General features: G+C 40.8%; 1 protein-coding gene across 2 annotated transcripts; it reads right to left on the bottom strand.

Annotated features, from left to right (window-relative positions):
- Positions 1–410: 410 nt before the first annotated feature.
- On the bottom strand, positions 411–24,649 carry LOC135509548 (uncharacterized). 2 transcript variants are annotated; one of them, XM_064930292.1, is made up of 5 exons: positions 24,322–24,649; positions 8,438–10,035; positions 5,273–8,146; positions 5,105–5,167; positions 411–2,273 (listed from the first exon to the last, which is right to left on the bottom strand). In XM_064930292.1, the coding sequence occupies exons 2-5, from the start codon at positions 9,978–9,980 to the stop codon at positions 2,152–2,154; spliced, it is 4,602 nt and encodes a 1,533-aa protein (XP_064786364.1). In that variant the 5' UTR covers positions 9,981–10,035; positions 24,322–24,649; the 3' UTR covers positions 411–2,151. The 2 variants fall into 2 exon arrangements, with proteins under 2 accessions (XP_064786364.1, XP_064786363.1); XM_064930291.1 differs by having other exon boundaries at positions 5,273–10,035.
- Between the last annotated feature and the right edge of the window lie 93 nt (positions 24,650–24,742).

The following is a 24,742-nucleotide window of genomic DNA, read 5'->3' as shown; positions in this document are numbered from 1 at the left end:
AACAAAAGTAAACACCTCACACACATGGTTATGGGCTTAAAACAATAATACACACGTGTACCATGTCAGATATTTAGAAATGCAGATTAGAAATGTATTACATTTTGAGTTTGCATCCCAGTACTACACTTTATATAGTCTATATAGCCTTCTTTTAACCATAAAAAGGGTTAGCATTCACACCTAACCAACAGAGACCTCTGATAAGAATGCACCCTGCCTGTCTTACTTTAGTCCACTATAAAATCAACAAGAGCCAAGTGAAGGATGCTGCTGACAATATACAGTGCCTTGCGAAAGTATTCGGCCCCCTTGAACTTTGCGACCTTTTGCCACATTTCAGGCTTCAAACATAAAGATATAAAACTGTATTTTTTTGTGAAGAATCAACAACAAGTGGGACACAATCATGAAGTGGAACGACATTTATTGGATATTTCAAACTTTTTTAACAAATCAAAAACTGAAAAATTGGGCGTGCAAAATTATTCAGCCCCTTTACTTTCAGTGCAGCAAACTCTCTCCAGAAGTTCAGTGAGGATCTCTGAATGATCCAATGTTGACCTAAATGACTAATGATGATAAATACAATCCACCTGTGTGTAATCAAGTCTCCGTATAAATGCACCTGCACTGTGATAGTCTCAGAGGTCACTGTATTTTTAAGTGTACAAAAATATTTAGAAACAAATAACATACACCAACATAAAGAAATAACACTAGGTAGAACAAACACATACAGTTTTCCTGCTATATGCATCCAGAATACTGCAAAGCAACCTTGTTTCAGCTGGCTTAGTATCTCTAAATCATACAGTACTGTTCATCCCGTGTCAACAAACGGAATCGATTTAAACGCCAGAAAAATAATTATTGGTAAGGTACCCACTTGTTATAAGATTGCAAAATGCTAACCATTTTTATAAAAGGGAACAGTAGAGGTGGGCAGAATGATATCTTACAAATTCATACAAACCGCAATCAATTTTGCATAGTTCACATTCTGGGATGCATTCAAAACAGTAAACATGAGGTTTGCATAAAATACTGTTTACCCCCCCAAAATGTCAGCTACAACACTGACAAGAAAATAAACATTAAAAAACAGCCATCCAATGACACACAAAACTTTAGTTTAGGGTTTTTAAATTAGAGTTTTGCAATGTTGCCTGTGATGGGGTCAACTTGGGGTCATGATAGGGGCTGCACCAAATGTTTGATGTATTATAATAATTGGTTATGCTTATGTTGTATTAATAGAAGGGGAAGGGTTATAAGAGCCCTCCCCCTTACATTTATAGGGTCCTAGACTACAGATTAACAATATATATGCATTATAAAAGGTGTAATATTGTTCCAGTTATTTTCTAGTCTCTGCTTCTTATAAGAAACGGTCTGAGAGATGTGAGTTATTGCAGTCTAAACAAGGTGTCTGTGAGAAAATGCCTCAAAGATAAGAGATTCATAGACACAGAACCCTGCAGGGGAGTGAAAGAGATAAGAGACGAGTCAGACATACCACCATAAATCAACTTGGGGAGTGGACATTTACTGCTGAGCCCTTTGATAACACTGGAACTATTGTTTGAATAGCTGTGTATGCATAGGTTTTGTCTCATGAGAAGAACATAGGCATTTACATCACTAGGGGTTGACTGCAAGTATATTAAAAGCAACTTGGACTTTTCCTATTTGGCAGAACTCAGGAGAGACATCAGTTGTATGTGTGATGTTTGACTTCTGTCTACAGCTGTATTTTGATTCAAATTGTTCTGATTTATAAGTGCACATTGAGTGTTCCTTATTTGTTAAGTAAATAACGGAGCCAAGAACAATGTAACTAACACCTGTCAGGCCTGAGGTAGAGAGGACACTGTCAGATAAATTCTCAGTCACTTAAGAATGTAAACGCTAACTACAGTAAATAATAACTGTATTATGAGCTGCCCAACCTTACCACAATGAGGTCAATTTCTGCATTCCCAAAGAATATACATTGGTTATGAACATTTGTCATTAAAAACAAAAATTGTACATTTATTTCCATGGGAAACAAGTTACAAGAATCAGATTGTCATCCGACAGTCCTCACTCCACTCCCCCAGTCCATAACTGGAAGCAATACAATTTGTCGTGGGTCAGCTGCCAGGCCTACTTCTTCTGCTTGAATTTCTTCTGAAACTTCTGGAAGGTGGTGGAGGAAGACTTGGGAACTTTAGTGGTCAAAGAGGTGAGAGGACAATATCTCTTCTGAATGCCAACAGACCATACACCTAAATGGAGTAATAATTCATTCGTTACAATAAATGTTACAAAAAATAAAACAAAAACCTACATCCTCATATTTGACAGAAAGGAATAAAAGGAGATAGGGAACAAACTGAATAGATACAAGAAATGCTTTCCTTACAAAGCTATGGAAAATGCAATGTTGGCAGCGACCACAATACATACAGTGGGGCAAAAAAGTATTTAGTCAGCCACCAATTGTGCAAGTTCTCCCACTTAAAAAGATGAGGCCTGTAATTTTCGTCATAGGTACACTTAGACTCAGCCACGTTTCATCTTCAATGCCCTTGCTGATGGAAGGAGGTTTTCACTCAAAATCTCTCGATACATGGCCCCATTCATTCTTTCCTTTACACGGATCAGTCGTCCTGGTCCCTTTGCAGAAAAACAGCCCCAAAGCATGATGTTTCCACCCCCATGCTTCACAGTAGGTATGGTGTTCTTTGGATGCAACTCAGCATTCTTTGTCCTCCAAACACGACAAATTGAGTTTTTACCAAAAAGTTACATTTTGGTTTCATCTGACCATATGACATTCTCCCAATCTTCTTCTGGATCATCCAAATGCTCTCTAGCAAACTTCAGACGGGCCTGGACATGTACTGGCTTAAGCAGGGGGCACTGCAGGAATTGAGTCCCTGGCGGCGTAGTGTGTTAATGATGGTAGGCTTTGTTACCTTGGTCCCAGCTCTCTGCAGGTCATTCACTAGGTCACCCCATGTGGTTCTGGGATTTTTTCTCACCGTTCTTGTGATCATTTTGACCGCACGGGGTGAGATCTTGCGTGGAGCCCCAGATCAAGGGAGATTATCAATGGTCTTGTATGTCTTCCATTTCCTAATAAATTGCTCCCACAGTTGATTTCTTCAAACCAAGCTGCTTACCTATTGCAGATTCAGTCTTCCCAGCCAGGTGCAGGTCCACAATTTTGTTTCTGCTGTCCTTTGACAGTTCTTTGGTCTTGGCCATAGTGGAGTTTGGAGTGTGACTGTTTGAGGTTGTGGACAGGTGTCTTTTATACTGATAACAAGTTCAAACAGGTGCCATTAATACAGGTAATGAGTGGACAGAGGAGCCTCTTAAAGAAGAAGTTACAGGTCTGTGAGAGCCAGAAATCTTGCTTGTTTGTAGGTGACCAAATACTAATTTTCCACCATAATTTGCAAATAAATTCATTTAACCTGTTGAAACTCTGGGGGCGCTATATCATTTTTGGATAAAAAGACGTGCCCGTTTTAAGCGCAATATTTTGTCACAAAAAGATGTTCGACTATGCATATAATTGGTAGCTTTGGAAAGAAAACACTCTGACGTTTCCAGAACTGCAAAGATATTTTCTGTGCGTGCCCTAGAACGTGAGCTACAGGTAAAACCAAAATGAAACGGCATCCAGGAAATGAGCAGGATTTTTGAGGCTCAGTTTTCCATTGTCTCCTTATATGGCTGTGAATGCGAGAGGAGTGAGTCAGCCCTTTCTGTCGTTTCCCCAAGGTGTCTGCAGCATTGTGACGTATTTGTAGGCATATCATTGGAAGATTGACCATAAGAGACCACATTTACCAGGTGTCCACCCGGTGTCCTGCGCCGAAATTGGTGCACAAAAGTCAGCTGCAAGTATTTTTCCACAGAATTCAGAGAAGAATGCAGGCTTCCACGAACGATATATCAATGAAGAGATATGTGAAAAAACACCTTGAGGATTGATTCCAAACAACGTTTGCCATGTTTCGGTCGATATTATGGAGTTAATTCGGAAAAAGTTTGACGTTGTAGGTGACTGAATTTTCGGTTCGTTTCGGTAGCCAAATGTGATGTACAAAACGGAGCGATTTCTCCTACACAAAGACGCTTTCAGGAAAAACTGCACATTTGGTATGTAACAGAGTCTCCTCATTGAAAACATCCGAAGCTCTTCAAAGGTAAATGATTTTATTTATTTGGTTATCTGGTTTTTGTGAAAATGTTGCGTGCTAAATGCTACTCAAAATGCTAAGCTAGCTTAGCATACTCTTACACAAATTAGTGAATTGCTATGGTTCAAAAGCATATTTTGAAAATCTGAGATGACAGTGTTGTTAAGAAAAGGCTAAGCTTGAGAGTAGGCACATTATTTTCATTTTATTTGCGATTTTCAGAAATCGTTAACGTTACATTATGCTAATGAGCTTCAGGCTATAACTGTATACAGGTTTTTTTCATAGCCAAACGTGAACAAAATGGAGCGATTTGTCCTACAAAAATAATATTTTTTTGAAAAACTGCACATTTGCTATGTAACAGAGTCTCCTCATTGAAAACATCCGAAGCTCTTCAAAGGTAAATTATTTTATTTATTTGGTTATCTGGTTTTTGTGAAAATGTTGCGTGCTAAATGCTACTCAAAATGCTAAGCTAGCTTAGCATACTCTTACACAAATTAGTGAATAGCGATGGTTCAAAAGCATATTTTGAAAATCTGAGATGACAGTGTTGTTAAGAAAAGGCTAAGCTTGAGAGTAGGCGCAATATTTTCATTTTATTTGCGATTTTCAGAAATCGTTAACGTTGCGTTATGCTAATGAGCCTGAGGCTTTAGTCACGATCCCGGATCCGGGGTGGGGAGTTTCAAGAAGTTAAAATCCTACAATGTGATTTTCTGGATTTTTTCCCCCTCATTTGTCTGTCATAGTTGAAGTGTTCCTATGATGAAAATTACAGGCCTCTCATCTTTTTAAGTGGGAGAACTTGCACAATTGGTGGCTGACTAAATACTTTTTTTGCCCCACTGTACAGTACATTTTCAACACATGGTTGAATAGACAGCATGCTTTATTACCTTTGGATTTTTGGACTATTGCCTTAGGACTCTCAGCCTTCGCAGCAACCGGACCAGCCATGTCTGATGGAAAAGGTGTTTCAATGTGAAAAGAGCAGGAATAAATGTCTAATTACAGGTAACATTAACTGGAGTAGGAGCAAGCATATCTGTGTTGGTATTACATACCATTCATTGAACCTGTCTGTGTCGGAGGGTCCATGATTTCTTTGAAGTTGAACGACTCCGGCAGCACACTAAACATAAGACTGTTCTCCTCATGAGGCAAAGAAGCAGGGTTTCCGATCTCATATTTACCCTTTTCCACTATATCAGGGATACCGGATGGCACTGCCTCAATCCTAGATTTCTTCAGTCTGAGTTTCAGGCCGATCCTTTCTCTTTCAATGCGCTGCAAAGTCTGCTTGGCCTTTACAGTTCTTCCTGGTTTGGCTCGCCTTTCAGAGGATAATGCACCTCTATCTGTGTTGGTGAGGGCAACAATCTTTTTAGCCATTTCAGCACAAATAATTTTTGGAGCAACGCCTCTTCTGTTTTGTAGTCTTGGCACTTTGCCCCTGGACTTTGTCTTTGTCGGGATAAAACTATTATTCCACTCGTTTAAGATCCATTGTTTGATTGGGCTTTCCACTGGAGGACTGGTCTCGGAGGGCTCCGTTGTCCAGGAGTTGACATTCACACTGAGGGTTACAGGAGGTGCTGGAGCATTGTCTGCATAAGGTCTGGCTCGAGAAGCATTATGGTCCTTGCGTTGGAGCGCGGAACCAAACAAGGCTAGACTTACTGTGCCAACCCTCCAAATGTTGTTCCCAATTCCATGTTCTGTTGGCTTCTGTAGATTGCTACCTTTTGAATGTTTCTCTTCTTCCAAAGATTTAGAAGTAGTTGTATTGGGGGGCTCAAAATCTTCATCATCATCAGTCAACTTGACCTCAGGAACAAGGTGAAAGGAGGGACCTAATCCGTCCCTCATTTTCCTTTGCTTTCTTGGGACAGGCAAATTTGAATGAGGACTTTCAACACATCTTCTCTTGAGTCCAACCCCTTTTTGTTTAACCTTGTAGCTACAATTTGTTTTAGGAGAGAGATGTTTGTGACATCTTTGTGCCAAGGAAAGTGATGTAAGGAAACCGATTTTGTCTGTTGCTTCAGGTTGCAGATTAGAAGTAGGAATGGGAACTGTAGGAACGACTTCACTACCTCTAGGGTTTCCTTCTTCCAAAATGACACCAAGTTCTTGTACACATTCCACATGTTTCTGGAACGGACCTGGTAGTTTCTGCTTTGGCTGTACATCGTCCCAAACTAGCTCCGACATTGAGGTGGCTACTTTGATTAAGTCTTCATAACGCGAGAAAACCTCTTCAATTTCAACAATGTTTGTGTGGTTGATGGGGAGTTGCAGTGCTGGGGCTTTTGACAAAGGCAAGCTCTTCACCCCATTTGTGTCTATGCGAGCAGTCTCAGATTGTATATCAGACAAGACAATTGTTTGGCATTCTTCAATGCCTGTAGATTTCCAAGATTGAGGATTCACATTTTTTACAGGATTCTCTTCACTCTTTTCTTCTGCTGTGCCATTTGATTTACACAAATGCACGCATTCCCTTTGTTCTGCTTTTGTTGTGCTGGGTTCAACAGACAATGTTACCTCAACCAATGCCGTGGCATTCACAGTGGCCTTTGCTGAACCCAATTTCGTCTTGTATTGGCATTTGCAGGACGAAGAATTGGTGGACCCACTGAACACTGCCATCCAACGAGAGAGGCAACAGTAATCTTCTGATTGGACATCCCCTTTGTTTTTGAGTTTTAAATGAGTCAACTTCACATCTACCCTCTCAGATGATTTATCCTCCACTGAGTAATCTTTCAACTCAATCAGCTCCGCATCCATTTCCATTGGCAATTCCAACAGGTCTTCATTCACTTCATCTTGTAGTAGCTGCCCACTGAAAAACTGCAAAGCCTCTTCTGGTGTCAGCACGTTGATCTCCAGGGAGGAAAATGGGTCACTAAAAATGATACCTGCTTTTTCTCTCTTAACCAGTGAGAGGGTCTGGGTGGAACTGTGTGCCAAACCTAACCCTTGAATTTCTTTAGCACCAGAATCAGAGGGTGTTGGTCTCTTCGCCTGAGTGACCTCAGTCTGCATGTCATTGGCAGAGGCTGTAGATTTTTCATTTTCGGTACAAATCAGTTTTGGTTGTTCATCTCCTCTTTGAAGAGTCTTTTGGTCATATCTTAGTGACCATGGGAATCCAAACTCCTTGTCTATGTCATCAAGCTGCTTATTTGTGTTCAACCATGATGACTCTTGTGCCGGGAACTCGGGGTGAACAGAATTATGTTTAAGAATAGCACATTTCTCCTCAACTTGACCCCAGTTTTTGTGCCTGGCTTGTGAAAATATGACAGACTGTGATGACATGTCGTCATCGTCGCCACAAACAGATCTAACCTCTTGCATTATATTTTGTAACATACCAGATCTTGCAGCATGCATAAGCTTTGGCCCATCTCCATCCCAATAGAGGCTTAGTATTTTGCTTTCAACTGGTGTGGCAGTGCATTTTTGATGTTGCACAGTATCTACCAACTCCTTCAATTTACCAAGGGTCCATTTGATTACAGGAATGGAGGACAAATCAAAAATGTCCTCATCGGAATCAACTTTTTCATTTGTTTCCTCACTCAATTGGTTAACATTCACATGAGTGGTCATTTCTGTGTCAGCTAACTCTTTTCTCAGAGTGGCTTGACATTCCACATTAGATAATGGTTGAGAATCAAATTTCTCTGCACGTAACCCGTTTGATAATGACCGTTGAGACTTAAAACATGAATATGTCTTGGCCATTTCAACATCAGAAGTTTCTGAAACCCGAGTCAATGTTTTATCAGCCCCCGATTCTAGTCTGATCCTGGGGACTTCTTGTTCTGATTCATTTGTCAAAGAAGCAGATAGCGCAAGGGTTGTTTGGCCTTGTGATGGACTTTGGACACAAGACTGTTCGCCAGGGTTGCTCACATTTCCGACACCTGTTAAGAAAGACATAGCTTGGGTGGTCAAGGAGATTTTATCAGCCACATTTAGAGGTGTGTTTGTCTGCATACACTGCAATAGTGGTTGTACAACTGCAATGGCCTTCTGTGCCGTAAGAACAGAGGGGGAATTACTTGCAGATGATCTTTGCGAGACCAGAGCACTTTCATTAGGTTTATCTCCTATGAAAACACAATTTTCTGTTCTAAATCCATTTTCACTTACGTCCTCTGTTACTGTTATGTAATAGCCCTGTCTTATGGGGTGTGACGGAGTCACAGACTCACAGTTTCGCTGGTCTGAAGACAGCATACCATGGTTGGTCACAGATGAAGACGGTCCAGTGTTGGATAACTGAACATAATTGTTTTTTGGCTTGTAATGTAGGGTAGGGGCTGCGCCTTGGTTAGGCAAGTGTTGCAGAAAATGTGCTCCTGCCCCAACCACATGTTCTGTCTTGTTCAGGACGGGTCCATGGGAGTGCTGGCCTGGGTATGGTGGAGGCGCGGACTTACGCATCTGCTGGACTGGGTATGGTGGAGGCGCGGTTTCACGGTTGTGCTGGACTGAGGACTGTATACTATAGTTTGGCACAGATGGAGATGGTCCAGTGTTGGATACCAGAACATTGGTGCAGTCTGGCTTGTAATGTAGGATAGGGCCTGTGCCTTGGATATGGAGCCTAGGATGAGAGGCATGGTGTGCATTATTTCCAATGGGCCCTAACTGACTGTTATGATTTGCACAATAAGATGGGAGTCTGTTCTGTTGTGGTGGGATGGTAAGGCTTTTAGGGCAGATGGGGACATGTCTTGGAGAATTATTAAAAGAGGGGTTATACTTTGTACTTTGTACATTGTACTGAGGATTCTGGCTAATGTTATGCATTGGCATTCCCACTGTAGCATTTGGTACATTGACCTGGTTGTTGATGCCAGTGAGAAGTTGAGAGGGATACATCTGACTGTGGTTTGATGAGCCAGTGTGGACAGGTGCTCCATGTTGAACCCTGTTCATCTCAGTCCTGCTGTCATTGTTCTGATTTTGAAGTAAATACAACAGTTGGTTGTATGTTGTTTCCTGTGCACTTTGCAAAGAGTTTGGTGTTTGTGGGTTTCCCTGATGAGGAGCTTGAACTGCTATCCTTCTTGAATCCTGCCCACTCACTACATGATTTACATGGTTGGGGATCCTACCCATTGCAAGAGAAGCAGAGGTACCACTGGAGGCCCCATCTTGTCTGCCAAGTACAAGCTGCTGACTGCCACTCACTGGGCTTAGATGATACATAACATTTGTATTCAGTGGTGCATTAATATGAGGGGGGCAGTGAATGGTTGCACCCTGACCATCCTTAACGAGCCTCTGTGGATTGTTATTTTTAACACCCAAAAACCCCTGTCCCTGCTGGAAAGTGGGATGAGCTACACTGTTAACCCTTCCGGGCAAGGTGTGATGGTTTCCACTTTGTGATGTAACACCAGTTGATTGAGCAGTCGCTGCATTGTTAGTCCAGAGTGATGTCAAAAGGGGACTAGTACCCATCAGAACTTGCTCTCTGGTGGGTGAATGCTGAGATGAGTTTATGTTAACCATTGAAGCCTGTTGATTCAGGGTCGGTCCACTCCAGTAACCTCCACTGGTTACTTGTCCGCTGTGTGGTAGGCATTGACCACCTTCTACATACAGGACAGCTGGTCTGACTGGCCCATATTGACGAGAATAGCTGCTAGGAATCTCACTCATCTGACCACTGGTAACTTGGGGACTTGAGGATTGTCCAGCGACGGATCGATCCAGTCCACTTTGGGTCCAGGTATAGGTCTGCATTCTCCTGGTCTCAGTTTCGCCTACTGCCTTGTGGTATTTCAGAATGAAACAATTTCTGAAGTGAAAAAACACATGATAAACAGGGGATTAGCGCAACACACACACAGTAACCAACATAGCCTGTATCCCCCCCCCAAAAAAATCTAGATTTAAAGTACAGCAATCTGGTACTACAAAGCCCTCATCATATTCTCTGGAAGCATAGTCTTATGAAAGATAGGCTAGTGTGGGAGATAATTCGATGCCACTAATTGCATGTGCTATTTCTGAGAAAAGATCATGCCAATAATTACATTGGCTAGATGTAGAACTTATGTCACCTAGTGTATTTGCTGTTTCTGAGCTAATTAGCTAATGCCCATAACTCCATTTGTTACATCTGGACATACTAATGTCAGGAGAACATGGAAACAGGATGGTAACAAAATGACCAATACGTGAAACATATGTATACTATAAAGGTATTATTTTATAAAGGGCCCTGCCACCATTATAATTTAATTCAAAGCAGATGTGGGCGTGAACAAGCAAGAACTGGGACTGAAAGATAATGGTGGTGAAAGGACAAGGGGAGTCGTTTCATTTGCATATGGGGAGTACACGTGTTATGTAAGGATGTAATGCTATAAAGGGAAAGGTCTGTGCTGAGAAAGACGTTTGTTCCATGGAATTGCACGACTTTGCTACTTTGTAATAAAGTCTAAATTGAATTGACAAGTTCCAGTAAAGGTGTAATATCTCTGAGTCAATTTTCCACAACACTAGCTGATATGTTTTACCAGTGGGGTAAATCATTCTCTCTACTATTATTCTGACATTTCACATTCTTAAAATAAAGTGGTGATCCTAAAAGACCTAAGACAGGGAATTTTTACTAGGATTAAATGTCAGGAACTGTGAAAACTGAGTTTAAATGCATTTGGCTAAGGTGTATGTAAACTTCTGACTTCAACTGTATGTTGTCTTTGCAGCTGTATGACCCAGTGGGTGAATAAACATGGTTTGAGCTTCTTCTAGTCATCCGTTTGAGTTTACTCGTTTTGTTCAGAACCTAACAGCAGGCCAGTTAGCCTACTTGTAGCTCTGACTCCTTAATGTTGACAGAGAAACCAGACACACGCTCCTTGCTCACATGGAGCGCTCAAAACACATTGATGACAAAAAAGAAATAATTACAAATCAAAAGGGCAAACAATTAACACAATGAATGTGCTAGATTTAGCAGGAGACAGCTCAGAGCTGAGCACATTCTGGAGAGATGTGCCAATATCTTATACTCAAGACATTATCGGTACACATATTTTAGCTGTATTGCTTTTCACTGATAACCGCATCTCGGCCACGAGCGCTGCCCAGATTGCCAGCTTCCCAACTAGGCATATAGGCCTACACACTTGTAATTTGAAACAATCCACCGCACATCTTTTTTTTAACAGAAGCTAATGATCCTCTGTGGCTAAGTAATATTCTCTGGTGAAGTATTTTCTATTATTTAATGTATAGACAGGATTAATTATACCATTTTGGAAAATTCATATATATTTACTTTAGGCTGCAGTGACTTCTGTTACCAAATCTTGTCATATGCCTAGGTTACTAATCACATTAGGAATTATATTTTGTTAGCCTGCAAATATATTTTATTATATATATTTTTTAATTAAGTCCCCCCCCGAAGCGTAAGCAACAGTACTGAAGTTACAACCGTGATTCAGAAGATAGTTTAAATTATTTATGAATGGATTAACTTTTTCTATGCTAGTTCAGGATATTATAGTTATCAATTCACAGATGTATTAACAACAACAAAAAAGGTTCATTCTGGTACTGCTCTGCACACACAAGCTTGTTAACTAGCTAGCTCTAGTCCAGCGTTAAGCCAACTAAAGTTCCTCCACAGAAGACGCTCCTCTGTAGGTATAATTCTGTGGGCCTAATTCAGATATAAAATATATATATATAAAAATTTTAAAAAAAAAGTCAGTCACATCTTGTGGCCTACACGCATCTGTAAACATCTAAACTTGCCTGCTTCAGAGCTCTCCAGCTTGTAGTCCTAAAACACAGAAATTAGTTCTGGTTCATTCAGACATGGTGATGGGAAAATGAGGCTTTCTGAAGCCTTTGGGTCTTTTACTAAATTGTGCCAAAAAAACAGTTTATTACTCTGAGCTTTTAACACAATGCACATTTGTGACATGTGCTGGTCAGCAATGAAAAGCAGTGTGATGTTCATATAGAAGTTTTTGTGACACAATATTCATCAAATCTTCATGGCACGGCAGCTAGTCGCAGGTCTTACTTAGTAGCCTACTATCAGTTACCATACAAGTTCACACCTTCCACTGTGAATTTATGGCATTATTTAGGATGCTTAAGTCAGAAACATGTACTTGACAAAATAAAATTGTTTGAACAACAATGCGCAGAAAGTGTCGTTTAACAAAACCATTTTCAAAATAATATGCCGTCGCCAGGATTCGACCCCGTTCCCTAGTTCTGGTCCCAGAGTACCTAGCTGTATTCATATACTCAAACTAACCTCACTATTTGAAATGTAAATTGAGTATGTAGTATGCTTATTGGTCATAGTTAGTATGCCAAAAGTTCCCGGGTGTCGTACTAAATGTGTCGAAATACAAAGTATACAAGCAGTGGACACTATTTCCGTGCTTTTAGGGCCCATAACGCAATTCAGAAAATGGCCGTGGCTTTGCGTTTTCAGATTTGAAGACAACGGCAGAAAACATGCATCCGATTTCGACGAGAGGATACAAATTCATTGCTTTAACTAAATATGACAAATGTTAAAATGTTGAGCAATGTAATAAAGTAAATTACTTTTCAAATAAGTTAAGTTACACTTTGTTGTTGGCTGACAATTTGTTAGCTACACCATCCTTATGAACCACATAGCATTACAGCAGTATGTACCAGTATGTTAGCTAGTTACCTAAGGCTAGTTGGCTACTAATACATTGAACTTGCCAGGCAGTATACTAACTAACTTCCCAACGGTCTCAATTGACATTGTTAATTCTAGCTATCTACTCAGATTTCAGAGCACTCTCACCGGAGTGCACCAGAACTGTTATAGAATGTTTAAGGTAATGGTAAAATAATGACTAAATGATTTATACAGTTAAAGTAATATTAAGGCTAGAATTAACCAACAGTATTCCAATCTGTCACTGTATAACAGAGTGAAATGTGTTTGAATCATAAGACTAGAATTCTTGAATGTATGTGCATAGAAAAAGAGGAACTGTTAGCAAGAGAAGGAACTGTGAAGACAACTTGTGACCGCTGTGAAACTGATAACAGGGAAGGAGGTCCCACCCAGGGAGGGGGGAAACCGTTAGGCTTGCAGTAGATTATGTTGTAGGATATGATAAGCAATGTATATGTTGGAGAAAACTTGTAAACAGCATTGGCAGTGTTAGAGGAGGAGGGGCATTTTTATGACCAAATGTGAGGTATAAAAGGCTATGTGCATTGTATGATTTTTAGAGCTCTTGTAAATAAACATTCTGGCTATTGTAGGCTGGGACTGCCTGTTTCATTCAACTAGAATCCTATCAATTCTGGGTTGCAGACTGAGCAGTTTAATTGAGGTTCGGTTTATGAACATTGATAAAATTCTCGTAACAAAAACGCAGACAAACTGATGAATTTACAAACGCTCAACATCCGTTGAATATGGCAGGTGTCAGGAAACTTCACACACAAAAAAGGCATGATTAACTTTGTTGGGGTAGGGGGCAGTATTGGGTAGCTTGGATGAAAAACGTGCCCAAATTAAGCTGCCTACTACTCACCCGTAAAAGCTAGAATACGCATATAATTAGAACATTTGGATAGAAAACACTGAAGTTTCTAAAACTGTTTGAATGATGACTGAGTATAACAGAACTCATATGTAATGCAAAATCCTGAGGAAAAATCTGTCAGGACCCGGTTTCGAACCTGGGTCTCCGGAGTGAGAAACAGTCACTTAACCAACTGAGCCACGAATAGTCAGCAGAACCCAGAAGATGAGGCAGACACAGCAGTACTTAAGACGGTGTATTTAATAAAGAAAAATCCTTAAATACAAAAAATGGCAAATCCAAAAGGTGGTAGGAAAAGCACAAAAAGGCCTCAAAAGAAACTCACAAAAAATAAACAAAAACAAAAAACAGAATACCACAAGAGCGTCACCCGGAATCGACAAGAGTACACAGAACACTAGGGCAGGGTGCTAACATACAAACACAGAGCACAGAACTGAGGGAAACTAAGGGTTTAAATACAATTAGAGGAAACGAGGCACAGGTGCAAATAATTAATGGGGATCAAGGGAAAAACATAAGGACAAAAAGCACAATGGGGGCATCTACTGACCAAAACCCGGAACAACCCTGGCCAAATCCTGACAAAAATCCAACCAGGAAGTGGGAAATCTGAGGTTTGTAGTTTAACTCAGCTCCTATTGAAGATACCATGTGATATTAGTTATGTTTCACTTCCCAAGGCTTCCACTAGATGTCAACAGTTTTTAGCACCGGTTTTGAGGATTCTACTCTAAAGGAGGGGCTCATAAGGGCTCTATGAGTGAGTGGTCTGGCAGAGTGCCACAGCCTTGGTCTGGCGCGCTCACATGAAAGGTAGCTACGTTCCGCTTCATTTGTACAGACAAAGGAATTATCCGGTTGGAACATTAATGAAGATTTGTGTTAAAAACACCCTAAAGATTGATTCTAAACATCGTTTGACATGTTGCTACAGACTGTAACGGAACTTTTTTTTACTTGTCTGAAACTAGTGAACGCGCTTGGTGAGTTTAGATTGTGTTTTGAACGCGCCAATAAAAGGAGCTATTTTAACATAAATGATGGACATTATCGAACAGAACAAGCATTTATTGTGCACCTGGGATTCCTGGGAGTGCATTCTGATGAAGATCAAAGGTAAGTGAATATTTATCATGTTATTCTGACATCTCGACTCCAACATGGCGGAAATCTGTTTGGTTTGATTTTGTTGTCTGAGCGCCGTACTCAGATTATGTTTTTTCGGTAAAGTTTTTTTGAAATCTGACACAGCGGTTGCATTAAGGAGAAGTGTATCTATAATTCAGTGCATAGTTCTTGTATTTTCATCAACATTTATTATGAGCATTTCTATAATTGATGTGGCTCTCTGCAAAAATCACCGGGTGTTTTGGAACTACTGAACGTAACGCTCCAATGTAAACCCAGATTTTTGGATATAAATATGAACTTTACCGAACAAAACAAAACATACATGTATTGTTGTTAGGAATTTAATGAATAAATGACTAAACAATATCCTCATTTTAAATAGAACTGTAACTAAGTAAACTTATACTCTGCTTTATTATATCTGATTAACAATATGAGTTCATAAGAAGGGATTATGTGGCATGGACAAGGAGTAATTAAACATAATGAACACCATTCCAACTAGCCTGGGAAGGAATGGGGTGTGGGTTAAGTAAGCAGATAGGGTCATTAACCTATGGTTGAACCGACAAAACTTAGTTCTGGGGTGTTTTAGATAAGGCAGTGAGTGCATTCCTAGGTTTTTTTGTTAACTAGAACTGGCAGCTAAGTGGTGATCGATAATGGTGAGGGGTCAAGAGTTAATTCAGTTATGTTGTGTGTCCTGTGTGTGTGCTAGTGGGTCAGAATGAACTTTCAATTAACTTTTAAAATTGCTTTGTCTCGGTCGAGATTCATTCACCAATGACGTCATATTTTGTATACAAACTGTTGTTCGTGGTTACATGGCAGCGCGCTCCGGGAATAAATACTATTATCTATTATTGATAAGACTGGTCTCCGTCGATTTTAACAAGAATCTTACAAATTCTCATAAAATAGATTAAGTGATTTCAATTAATGAAAACGTATTGGAATAATGGAATTACAGTAACAATTGTGTAACATGATGTCCTATGACTGTCATCTGATGAAGGTTCGTGATTAATTTTATCTATATTTCTGCTTTTTGTGACTCCACTCTTTGGTTGGAAAATGGCTGAATGCTTTCTGTGACTAGTTGCTGACCTAACAATGATATGTTCTGTTTTCGCCGAAAAGCGTTTTTGAAATCGGACACTGTGGTTGGATTATCGAAAATGTTATCTTTAAAATGGTGTATGTTTGAGGAATTTTAATTATGGGATTTCTGTTGTTTTGAATTTGGCGCCCTGCAGTGTCACTGGCTGTTGAAAGGTGGGACGCTCACGTCCCGAACGGTTCCAGAGAGGTTAAATCATTGCCAGCAACACAATTACAGTCACCAACGCTCTGGATAGCATGAAAACAGCCTAACCAGCTCTGCTAGGGTGAGTAAAATGGTCAGAGTGAGGTGTTCTCACATTTGTGTCTGGAAGTATCTAGCCAACATTAGCCAGTCACAATGGCAGTCAAGCACTCAAGCTAAGGTCAGAACGCTCGGATCAACCCTACAAACGGACAATCTGACAAAACTCTGAATTTATGAATGCCCAGAGCACACTGAGCACTCTCTGGCACTTCAGATTCGAACACACCCGAAATTGTAAAAATGTCTAGTTAGTCATTTGTTATGCTAACAAGCTAGCAAGAGGTTGCATAGCAACAGCAGCAACTTCCTGTAGACAGACGAAGCGCTAGTACGCTTAACTGAAACGATACCGTTTGTTTAAAGTATACTAAAATGAACTAATAGTATGTGGTATATACTCATTATGTAGTATACAGTATGTTATTATGGATATTTGAACACAGCTCCTGACCACCTGCTGAGCTATCATTCAGGTGACGCTACATGCCATCCAAGATGGGGTAACAGTCAGACGTCTTGTCCTGTCCCTTGTATATATTGTTTTTTTTACACATTTTTTTTCGCATATCTTTTAAAATATTTTACTAAACCTCAACATCTAAATACTCTCCTGCAACCCGCCTCACCCAATGTAGCGTAGATCTGCTTTTTTTTATTTTCTAAAGTATTTATATTTACTTCGGATCTGGAACCCCTCAACTGAAGCTAGCCAGCTAACTACCAGCTATCAGTCAGCAAACCATTGCTTGCGGTCATTAGCTAACCTTCAGCTCGGAAAGCTCTCTCCAGTTCGAACAACGCGATTCTAACCAGAGCATAACGGACCTAATTATTTTATCCCCGGATTCCCACCGCAAACGGAACATTTTCATCTGGATCTTCACAACTAGCTAACCGTAACCCCAAATGACTACTCCTGGCTAGCGTTTCCATCCACTTAGCTTGAAGCCAGCCCAGCCTGAAAGAGCTGCAAAACTGTTCTGAAAGAGCTGCAAAACCTGGACCCGTACAAATCAGCTGGACTTGACAATCTGGACCCTCTGTTTCTGAAACTATCTGCCGCCATTGTCGCAACCCCTATTACCACCCTGTTCAACCTCTCATATCGTCTGAGATCCCCAAGGATTGGAAAGCTGCCGCAGTCATCCCCCTCTTCAAAGGGGGAGACACCCTGGACCCAAACTGTTACAGACCTATATCCATCCTGCCCTGCCTATCTAAGGTCTTTGAAAGCCAAGTCAACAAACAGGTCACTGACCATCTCGAATCCCACCGTACCTTCTCCGCTGTGCAACCTGGTTTCCGAGCTGGTCACGGGTGCACCTCAGCCACGCTCAAGGTACTAAACGATATCGTACCCGCCATCGATAAAAGACAGTACTGTGCAGCCGTCTTCATCGACCTGGCCAAAGCTTTCGACTCTGTCAATCACCTTATTCTTATTGGCAGACTCAATAGCCTTGGTTTCTCTAATGACTGCCTTGCCTGGTTCACCAACTACTTTGCAGACAGAGTTCAGTGTGTCAAATCGGAGGGCATGTTGTCCGGTCCTCTGGCAGGCTCTATGGGGGTACCAAAGGGTTCAATTCTCAGGCCGACTCTTTTCTCTGTATATATATCAATGATGTTGCTCTTGCTGCGGGCGATTCCTCCTCTACGCAGATGACACCATTCTGTATACTTCTGGCCCTTCCTTGGACACTGTGCTATCTAACCCCCAAACGAGCTTCAATGCCATACAACACTCCTTCCGTGGCCTCCAACTGCTCTTAAACACTAGTAAAACCAACCGTTCGCTGCCTGCACCCGCCCAACTAGCATCACCACCCTGGATGGTTCCGACCTAGAACGTGGACATCTATATGTACCTAGTTGTCTGGCTAGACTGTAAACTCTCCTTCCAGACTCATATCAAACATCTCCAATCTAAAATCAAATCTAGAGTCGGCTTTCTATTTCGCAACAAAGCCTCCTTCACTCACGCCGCCAAACTTACCCTAGTAAAACTGACTATCCTACCGATCCTCGACGATGTCATCTACAAAATAGCCTCCCAATACTCTACTCAGCAAACTGGATGCAGTTTATCGCAGTGCCATCCGTTTTGTTACTAAAGCACCTTATACCACCCACCACTGCGACCTGTATGCTCTAGTCGGCTGGCCCTCGCTACATATTCGTCGTCAGACCCACTGGCTCCAGGTCATCTACAAGTCCATGCTAGGTAAAGCTCCACCTTATCTCAGTTCACTGGTCACGATGGCAACACCCACCCGTAGCATGCGCTCCAGCAGGTGTCTCACTGATCATCCCTAAAGCCAACACCTCATTTGGCCGCCTTTCCTTCCAGTTCTCTGCTGCCGGTGACTGAAACGAATTGCAAAAATCGCTGAAGTTGGAGACTTTTATCTCCCTCACCAACTTTACACATCTGCTATCTGAGCAGCTAACCGATCGCTGCAGCTGTACATAGTCCATAAGTAGCCCACCCAATTTACCTACCTCATCCCCATACTGTTTATATTCATTTACTTTTCTGCTCTTTTGCACACCAGTATCTCTACCTGCACATGACCATCTGATCATTTATCACTCCAGTGTTAATCTGCAAAATTGTAATTATTCACCTACCTCCTCATGCCTTTTGCACACAATGTATATAGACTTTTTTTTCTACTGTGTTATTGACTTGTTAATTGTTTACTCCATGTGTAACTCTGTGTTGTTGTCTGTTCACACTGCTATGCTTTATCTTGGCCAGGTCGCAGTTGTAAATGAGAACTTGTTCTCAACTAGCCTACCTGGTTAAATAAAGGTGAAATAAATAAAAATAAGCATGAAAATAAATCCTAGCTACATTGTACAGTGTCCATTAGAGGATTGGTGTTTGAAAGCCACTTTGAATCGAAGAAAGCACTAAACCACAGCGAAATCAGTGGGATCTTGCCACAGTTTGAAAAACCACGCTCCGGATGTCATTGATCACGTGACAATGTTACTTTGAAACGAGCATCGGTACATTGTGTCGGAACAGTAGTGCTTTGAAAACTGCGTCGGCGCTCCGGAATCAATCGTCCAATCACTAGGAAAATGAACAGGGCATTGGGATAAACGCCAAAAATATGGTCTGAAGGTTAACACAGGCTTGGGAGAGCTTGAACATTTTTTTTATAAGAGATTATGTCAGTCAACATGGACTGTATCATTTATGAAGCCTTTGTGCTTCATTTCCCCATAAGTTTTTTCCAAAGAACTACGGTGGAGTTGAGGCGTCTGCATGCTTCATTTTGGTTTGCGCCTAGATAACAAGAAATCTGTCATTAATGCTGAAAAAGATTGATACATGTCCGCTAACACAGGGCTAGTAAAGGCCCTAGTGCCCTACTTTTGTGGGAAAAATGTTACCTGAATCTATTTGTATTTGAGTGTTTACCAGCATTTGTTACTTGAGTCTGATAATTATCTATACAAAATGGCTAATACTTGTGGAATATAAAAATACTTGCTCGATATATTTTCCAGTTTCTTGAAATACTTTGCAAATGAAACGTATAATTTGAAAACGTATTAACTTATCCGAGTAATTTGCAGTGCTGAGCAGTGCTTGACTTCAGCCAGAGCGCCATACCGACACGGCAACTTTTTGGGGGGGATTGCATATTTATTTGTTCCTCTATAAAAACAAACGTAGCCTTTGGCTGGCCTAGATTCACACAGACAAAACAGGTTTATCAAAGCTGAATGAAGATGGAATCTGCATTGAATAGCAATGGAGAGTGGACATCAATTTCCCAATTCCACTTTTCAGGTTTATTTGCCGCTAGTCTGAATCTGTGAGTGATAGTAGGCTGTTCCAGATTGCACATAATGAAAATCCATCAGCCAACGCCTATGATGAGCTGTTACAAACCGTAAAATTAGGGGTTGTAGGTCATGAAAAGTAATATTTTTGTCAATGGAATTCATGAAGGCACGCTTTTAAATCAATCACTTAAAAAGCTACATATCAGCCATTATCGGAACGACCCTTCAGTACGTGCTGCGTGGGTGCCAGTGGGCGGTTGCCTGAGGAGAGTGCAGCATTTCAGCAGGTATAAAATAATGACAGACTAACTAGATAGCCAATCCAAACCTTTTAGCAGTTCTCGCAAGTTAGCTAAGCATTAATGTCGTTGTTGCTTTTCCACCGGCACTGTAGAGCCTAAATAAATCTACACCGTTGGAAAGCTGGGATTCCTCTATTAACCTCTCTGGCCCACCCGGGACGCAACCGCACCCCCTTCCAACAATAAATGCAAATGCACTACGCCAAATGCTAATAGCACTCGTTAAAACTCAAACGTTCATTAAAATTCACATACAGGGTACTCAATTCAACCTACACTCGTTGTGAATCTAGCCAACGAGTCAGATTTGTAAAATGCTTTTCGGCGAAAGCATGAGTAGCTATTATCTGATAGCAGGCAACACGCCGAAATACCAGAAGGGGACGTAAACAAAGGAATTAGCGTAGCCGGCGCTACACAAAACGCAGAAATAAAATATAAAACATTCATTACCTTTGACGAGATTCTTTGTTGGCACTCCTATATGTCCCATAAACATCACAATTGCGTTTTTTTTTTCGATTAAATCGGTCCTTGTGTACCCAAAATGTCAATTTATGAACACCGTCAGATCCAGTAAAAAAACACATTTTTTTAAACGCGACGTTATTTTTTTAAATTACAAAAAGTTGCCTATAAACTTTGACAAAACACTTCAAACTACTTCTGTAATCCAACTTTAGGTATTACTAAACGTTAATAAACGATCAAATTGATCACGGAGCAATCTGTATTCAATAGGCACAAGTTTGGGAAACGTAGTCAACTTTTCCAGTTCCATTGTTTACAGCTGTGGACTTGACAACCGGATGTGGCTATTACTCAGATGACCAACGATTTAGTTGAATCGAAATCACAACACTGGCGACATCGTGTGGAAGCTGTAGGAACTGTAATCTCACTCTTAATTATTTTTCCTTCCAATAGACAATACATGGGCTGGCGGATTGATTTTTTTCTTCGTTGATTTAGTGACCAGGTTTTCTGGCGATTTTGACTACGGAACTCGTTCTGTTATAGTCACAGACACCATTGAACCAGTTCTAGAAACTTCAGCGTTTTCTATGCACACATACTAATCATATGCATATACTATATTCCTGGCATGAGTAGCAGGACGTTGAAATGTTGCGCGATTTTTAACAGAATGTTGAAAAAAGTAGCCCGATCTCTAAGAGGTTTTAAACAGTAGCCATGTAATTGCGACAAGGTAAAAAAATATTATAAGAATAGCCTAATTGGCCAAACTTGCTGTACATAGATCTCCTGTCGTGGAAATTCAACACAAGGGACACTTTTTTTCCCTATTGTGTTTTTGACTGTACATTTGTTTATTCCATGTGTAACTCTGTGTTGTTGCTTGTGTCGCACTGCCTTGCTTTATCTTGGCCAGATCGCAGTAGTAAATGAGAACTTGTTCTCAACTGGCCTACCTGGTTAAATAAAATAAAATCAAACTCAGTCAATTTTAAATGAATCACTCTTTATTGTCAACAATCTGGAGAGGTGTAAAAGAGCAAAATTACAAGATAATTACAAAATATTGTTTTTTGTCAAATAAGGTTTGATGAGTACTCTCTCATCTGTGTCTGTGGGTTAAGTTGGCCCTCTGGGGCTTGAACTGAGAGTTGACCTGGTGATAAAACCTAAAGACCACATTCCAGAAACAAGATGTGGTGGTTGTAACAGATAGCCTGGAGGAATAGAACAAAACCCTTACTGTGTCTAATCATTCTTGCATCTGGGAAACAGCACCAGGTGCAGATGACCACAGGATGGCTTGTGGTCCCTTGATCAGCATTGGAGGGGTGGAACCAGTCACGTCTAAGCATTTTTAGTGTCAGCTATATAAGAACTCTGCGTTGTCTGTAAAGGTTAACCTCTCGGCAACACACTCACGAGTGTGGTGTCGACGGCTCCATGATAGCAAAAATTAATCGATATTAAATGATTGTTTGAAGAAATCTCTCTCAGTATGAATATCCACAACAGAGGTTGTGGGTATTTTCCAGTATCTATACTGTTTTCTTAGTTTCTTAGTAGTAAGCAGAATCAATATTGGGTTAACCATTAGACATGTGTAAGCAGAATGAAAGCAGAATCCATATGATTGTGCAAAGCTGGATCAACACAGGCCTAGCCATTCTGGGTCATGCCTGGTCTTGTGAAGGTCATTGGACAGGCACATTAGTTAATCAGTTATAGGCACAATTAGACATGCACCTGCATTAGGAGTGCACGCCACCAATATAATCTATTCCAATAAGAGAATGGAAACTAAGCTAAAATGAGTGCAAGGCAAAAAGACAAGGGTGGCCAAGGCTAAAGGGTATAAGTCACTCCACTTTATGTAAATTATTATATATGTTATGTGAGGGTAAAACTGTATAAAAGGAGAGTGCTGAGACTGAAAAGATCAGTTGTTCCATGGAACTGCTCGGGTTGTTACTTTGTAATAAAGTTTATTTGAATTCACAAGTTCTGGCATCTGAGAAATATTATTGCCTGAATATTTCTATGACAAGGTCACAGTCAAACTTAGATGCATAAAGTACTGGTCTGAAGTAAGCTCTAAAAGGGCGTTCCTTGCGTACGGCTACATAAAAACATACATAAACATGATTCATTGGATTGGTTCCTACATGATTGGCTCTGTCTCCTATCTTAACTTAAAGAACATATTCATATTCTCAAGCCCTGGTCTAACCATATTGTAGCCTAAACATCAGCTGATCAACAGGACCTTATAGACTTGAGCTTTTCAGGGCTGGATCAAAAGCAAAGCCTGCACACCCAGGAGCTTTCCAGATGGCATGGCGGGTTGACAGTTCTAAGTTAAGTGCCTTCAAGAGCACGGCAGCAGTAGATGGTAGGCCTACATTACATTCGGAAAGTATTCAGACCTCTTGACTTTGTCCACATTTTGTTAGGTTACAGCTTATGAAAAAATGTATTAAATAAAAATATATGTTTCCTCAATCTACACACAATACCCCATAATGACAAAGAAAAACAGTTTAGACAGTTTTGATATCCAGGTGGTGAGTCACAAGTTTTGGTCTTATGTAGCAAAATTTGAAATAGTGTTTTTTACATTATATAAAAGTAGAGACTCTGAGCTACAAAATGGTATCCCATACACTGCATTTGAGGAACAATGGGAAAGTAATTCTGCTTTGAAATTTGCTGAACTTGTAAACTCATTTTTGAGAAAATCACCTTTGAATATTTTGCTATCTAGTGAAGAGCTCTTTGTCTACAGCATTCAGCATAATTCACACCCTCACCAGCTCTGCTGGCAACAATTTCATTACACTTTTTTGGCAGACGTTTACTGACACCGGCCATATTCAACATGTGCTATACATGTCACGTTAGTTAACGAGCCAGCCAGCCAAAGTTAGCTAGTTAAACAATAAACAGTGGCAACAATGCCACAGTGCTGGGAACTAACTAACCATTTTCAATGTTAGCGAGCTAACATTAGGCTCTAACTAGAATAGCACACGGCTCTGGGAAACAGATAATAACGTCAGCTAACGTTAGCTAGCTAGCTAACAGTACACTTAGCATAAGACATATAGCTTGCAAGCTAGGTAAACAAAGTGTAAGTTCACACACATCACGTTAGCTAACGAGCCAGCCAGCGAACGTTAGCTAGTTAAACAACAATCAACAATGCCATAGCGATGGGAGTTAACCAACCATGTTCAATGTTAGCGAGCTAACATTAGGCTCGAACTAGAACAGCACACGGCTCTGGGAAACAAATAATAACGTCAGCTAGGGAGCCAGCTAGCTAACAGTACACTAGCTTGAAATGAAGCCACTTTCTGTCAAAATGAGAAAACGTGTAATATCTGCAAATGTAACGTTAGCTAGCTAACGCTAGCCCATCTTACCTGTATACATCATCGTGCGTTGGGTTGAACGTTGTGTTATTGGTTCAGTGATATCTCAGATACCGGAGCTTGTGAGTTCAGTACAGACTTAACTACAAAGTAACAAGCAGAGGTGGTCCATGGAGCAACTGCCGGTCCCTGACTCAGAGACCTCTGTATATACAGTCTGGCATAACATATATAGTCACTTCTCTTTGTGTGAATGATCCACACCGTTTAGTATTCAGACCTTTTGCACAACGTAGCAGCGCCCACTTCCGCTCAACTTCCTACCGGATCGCGTCCTGTCAGCCAACACGACTTGAACCCATTTGAACATCTCTGGAGAGAACTGAAAATAGCTGTGCAGCAACGCTCCCCATCCAACCTGACAGAGCTCGAGAGGGTCTGCAGGGAAGAATGGGAAAAACTCCCCAAATAC

The sequence above is a fragment of the Oncorhynchus masou genome, chromosome 22, assembly GCF_036934945.1.
Source record: "Oncorhynchus masou masou isolate Uvic2021 chromosome 22, UVic_Omas_1.1, whole genome shotgun sequence".
NCBI lineage: Eukaryota > Metazoa > Chordata > Actinopteri > Salmoniformes > Salmonidae > Oncorhynchus > Oncorhynchus masou.
This window is presented reverse-complemented; position numbering and strand designations above follow the sequence as displayed.

What these genes read in the sequence shown, in the direction of transcription:
- LOC135509548 (XM_064930291.1), bottom strand. Translation starts at nt 9,980, where the DNA reads ATGCAGACCTATACCTGGACCCAAAGTGGACTGGATCGATCCGTCGCT. An exon ending in ACAGACAGGTTCAATGAATG is followed by an intron (nt 5,168 to 5,272) that starts GTATGTAATACC and finishes CTTTTCCATCAG; the next exon opens with ACATGGCTGGTCCGGTTGCT. An exon ending in AATAGTCCAAAAATCCAAAG is followed by an intron (nt 2,274 to 5,104) that starts GTAATAAAGCAT and finishes TACTCCATTTAG; the next exon opens with GTGTATGGTCTGTTGGCATT.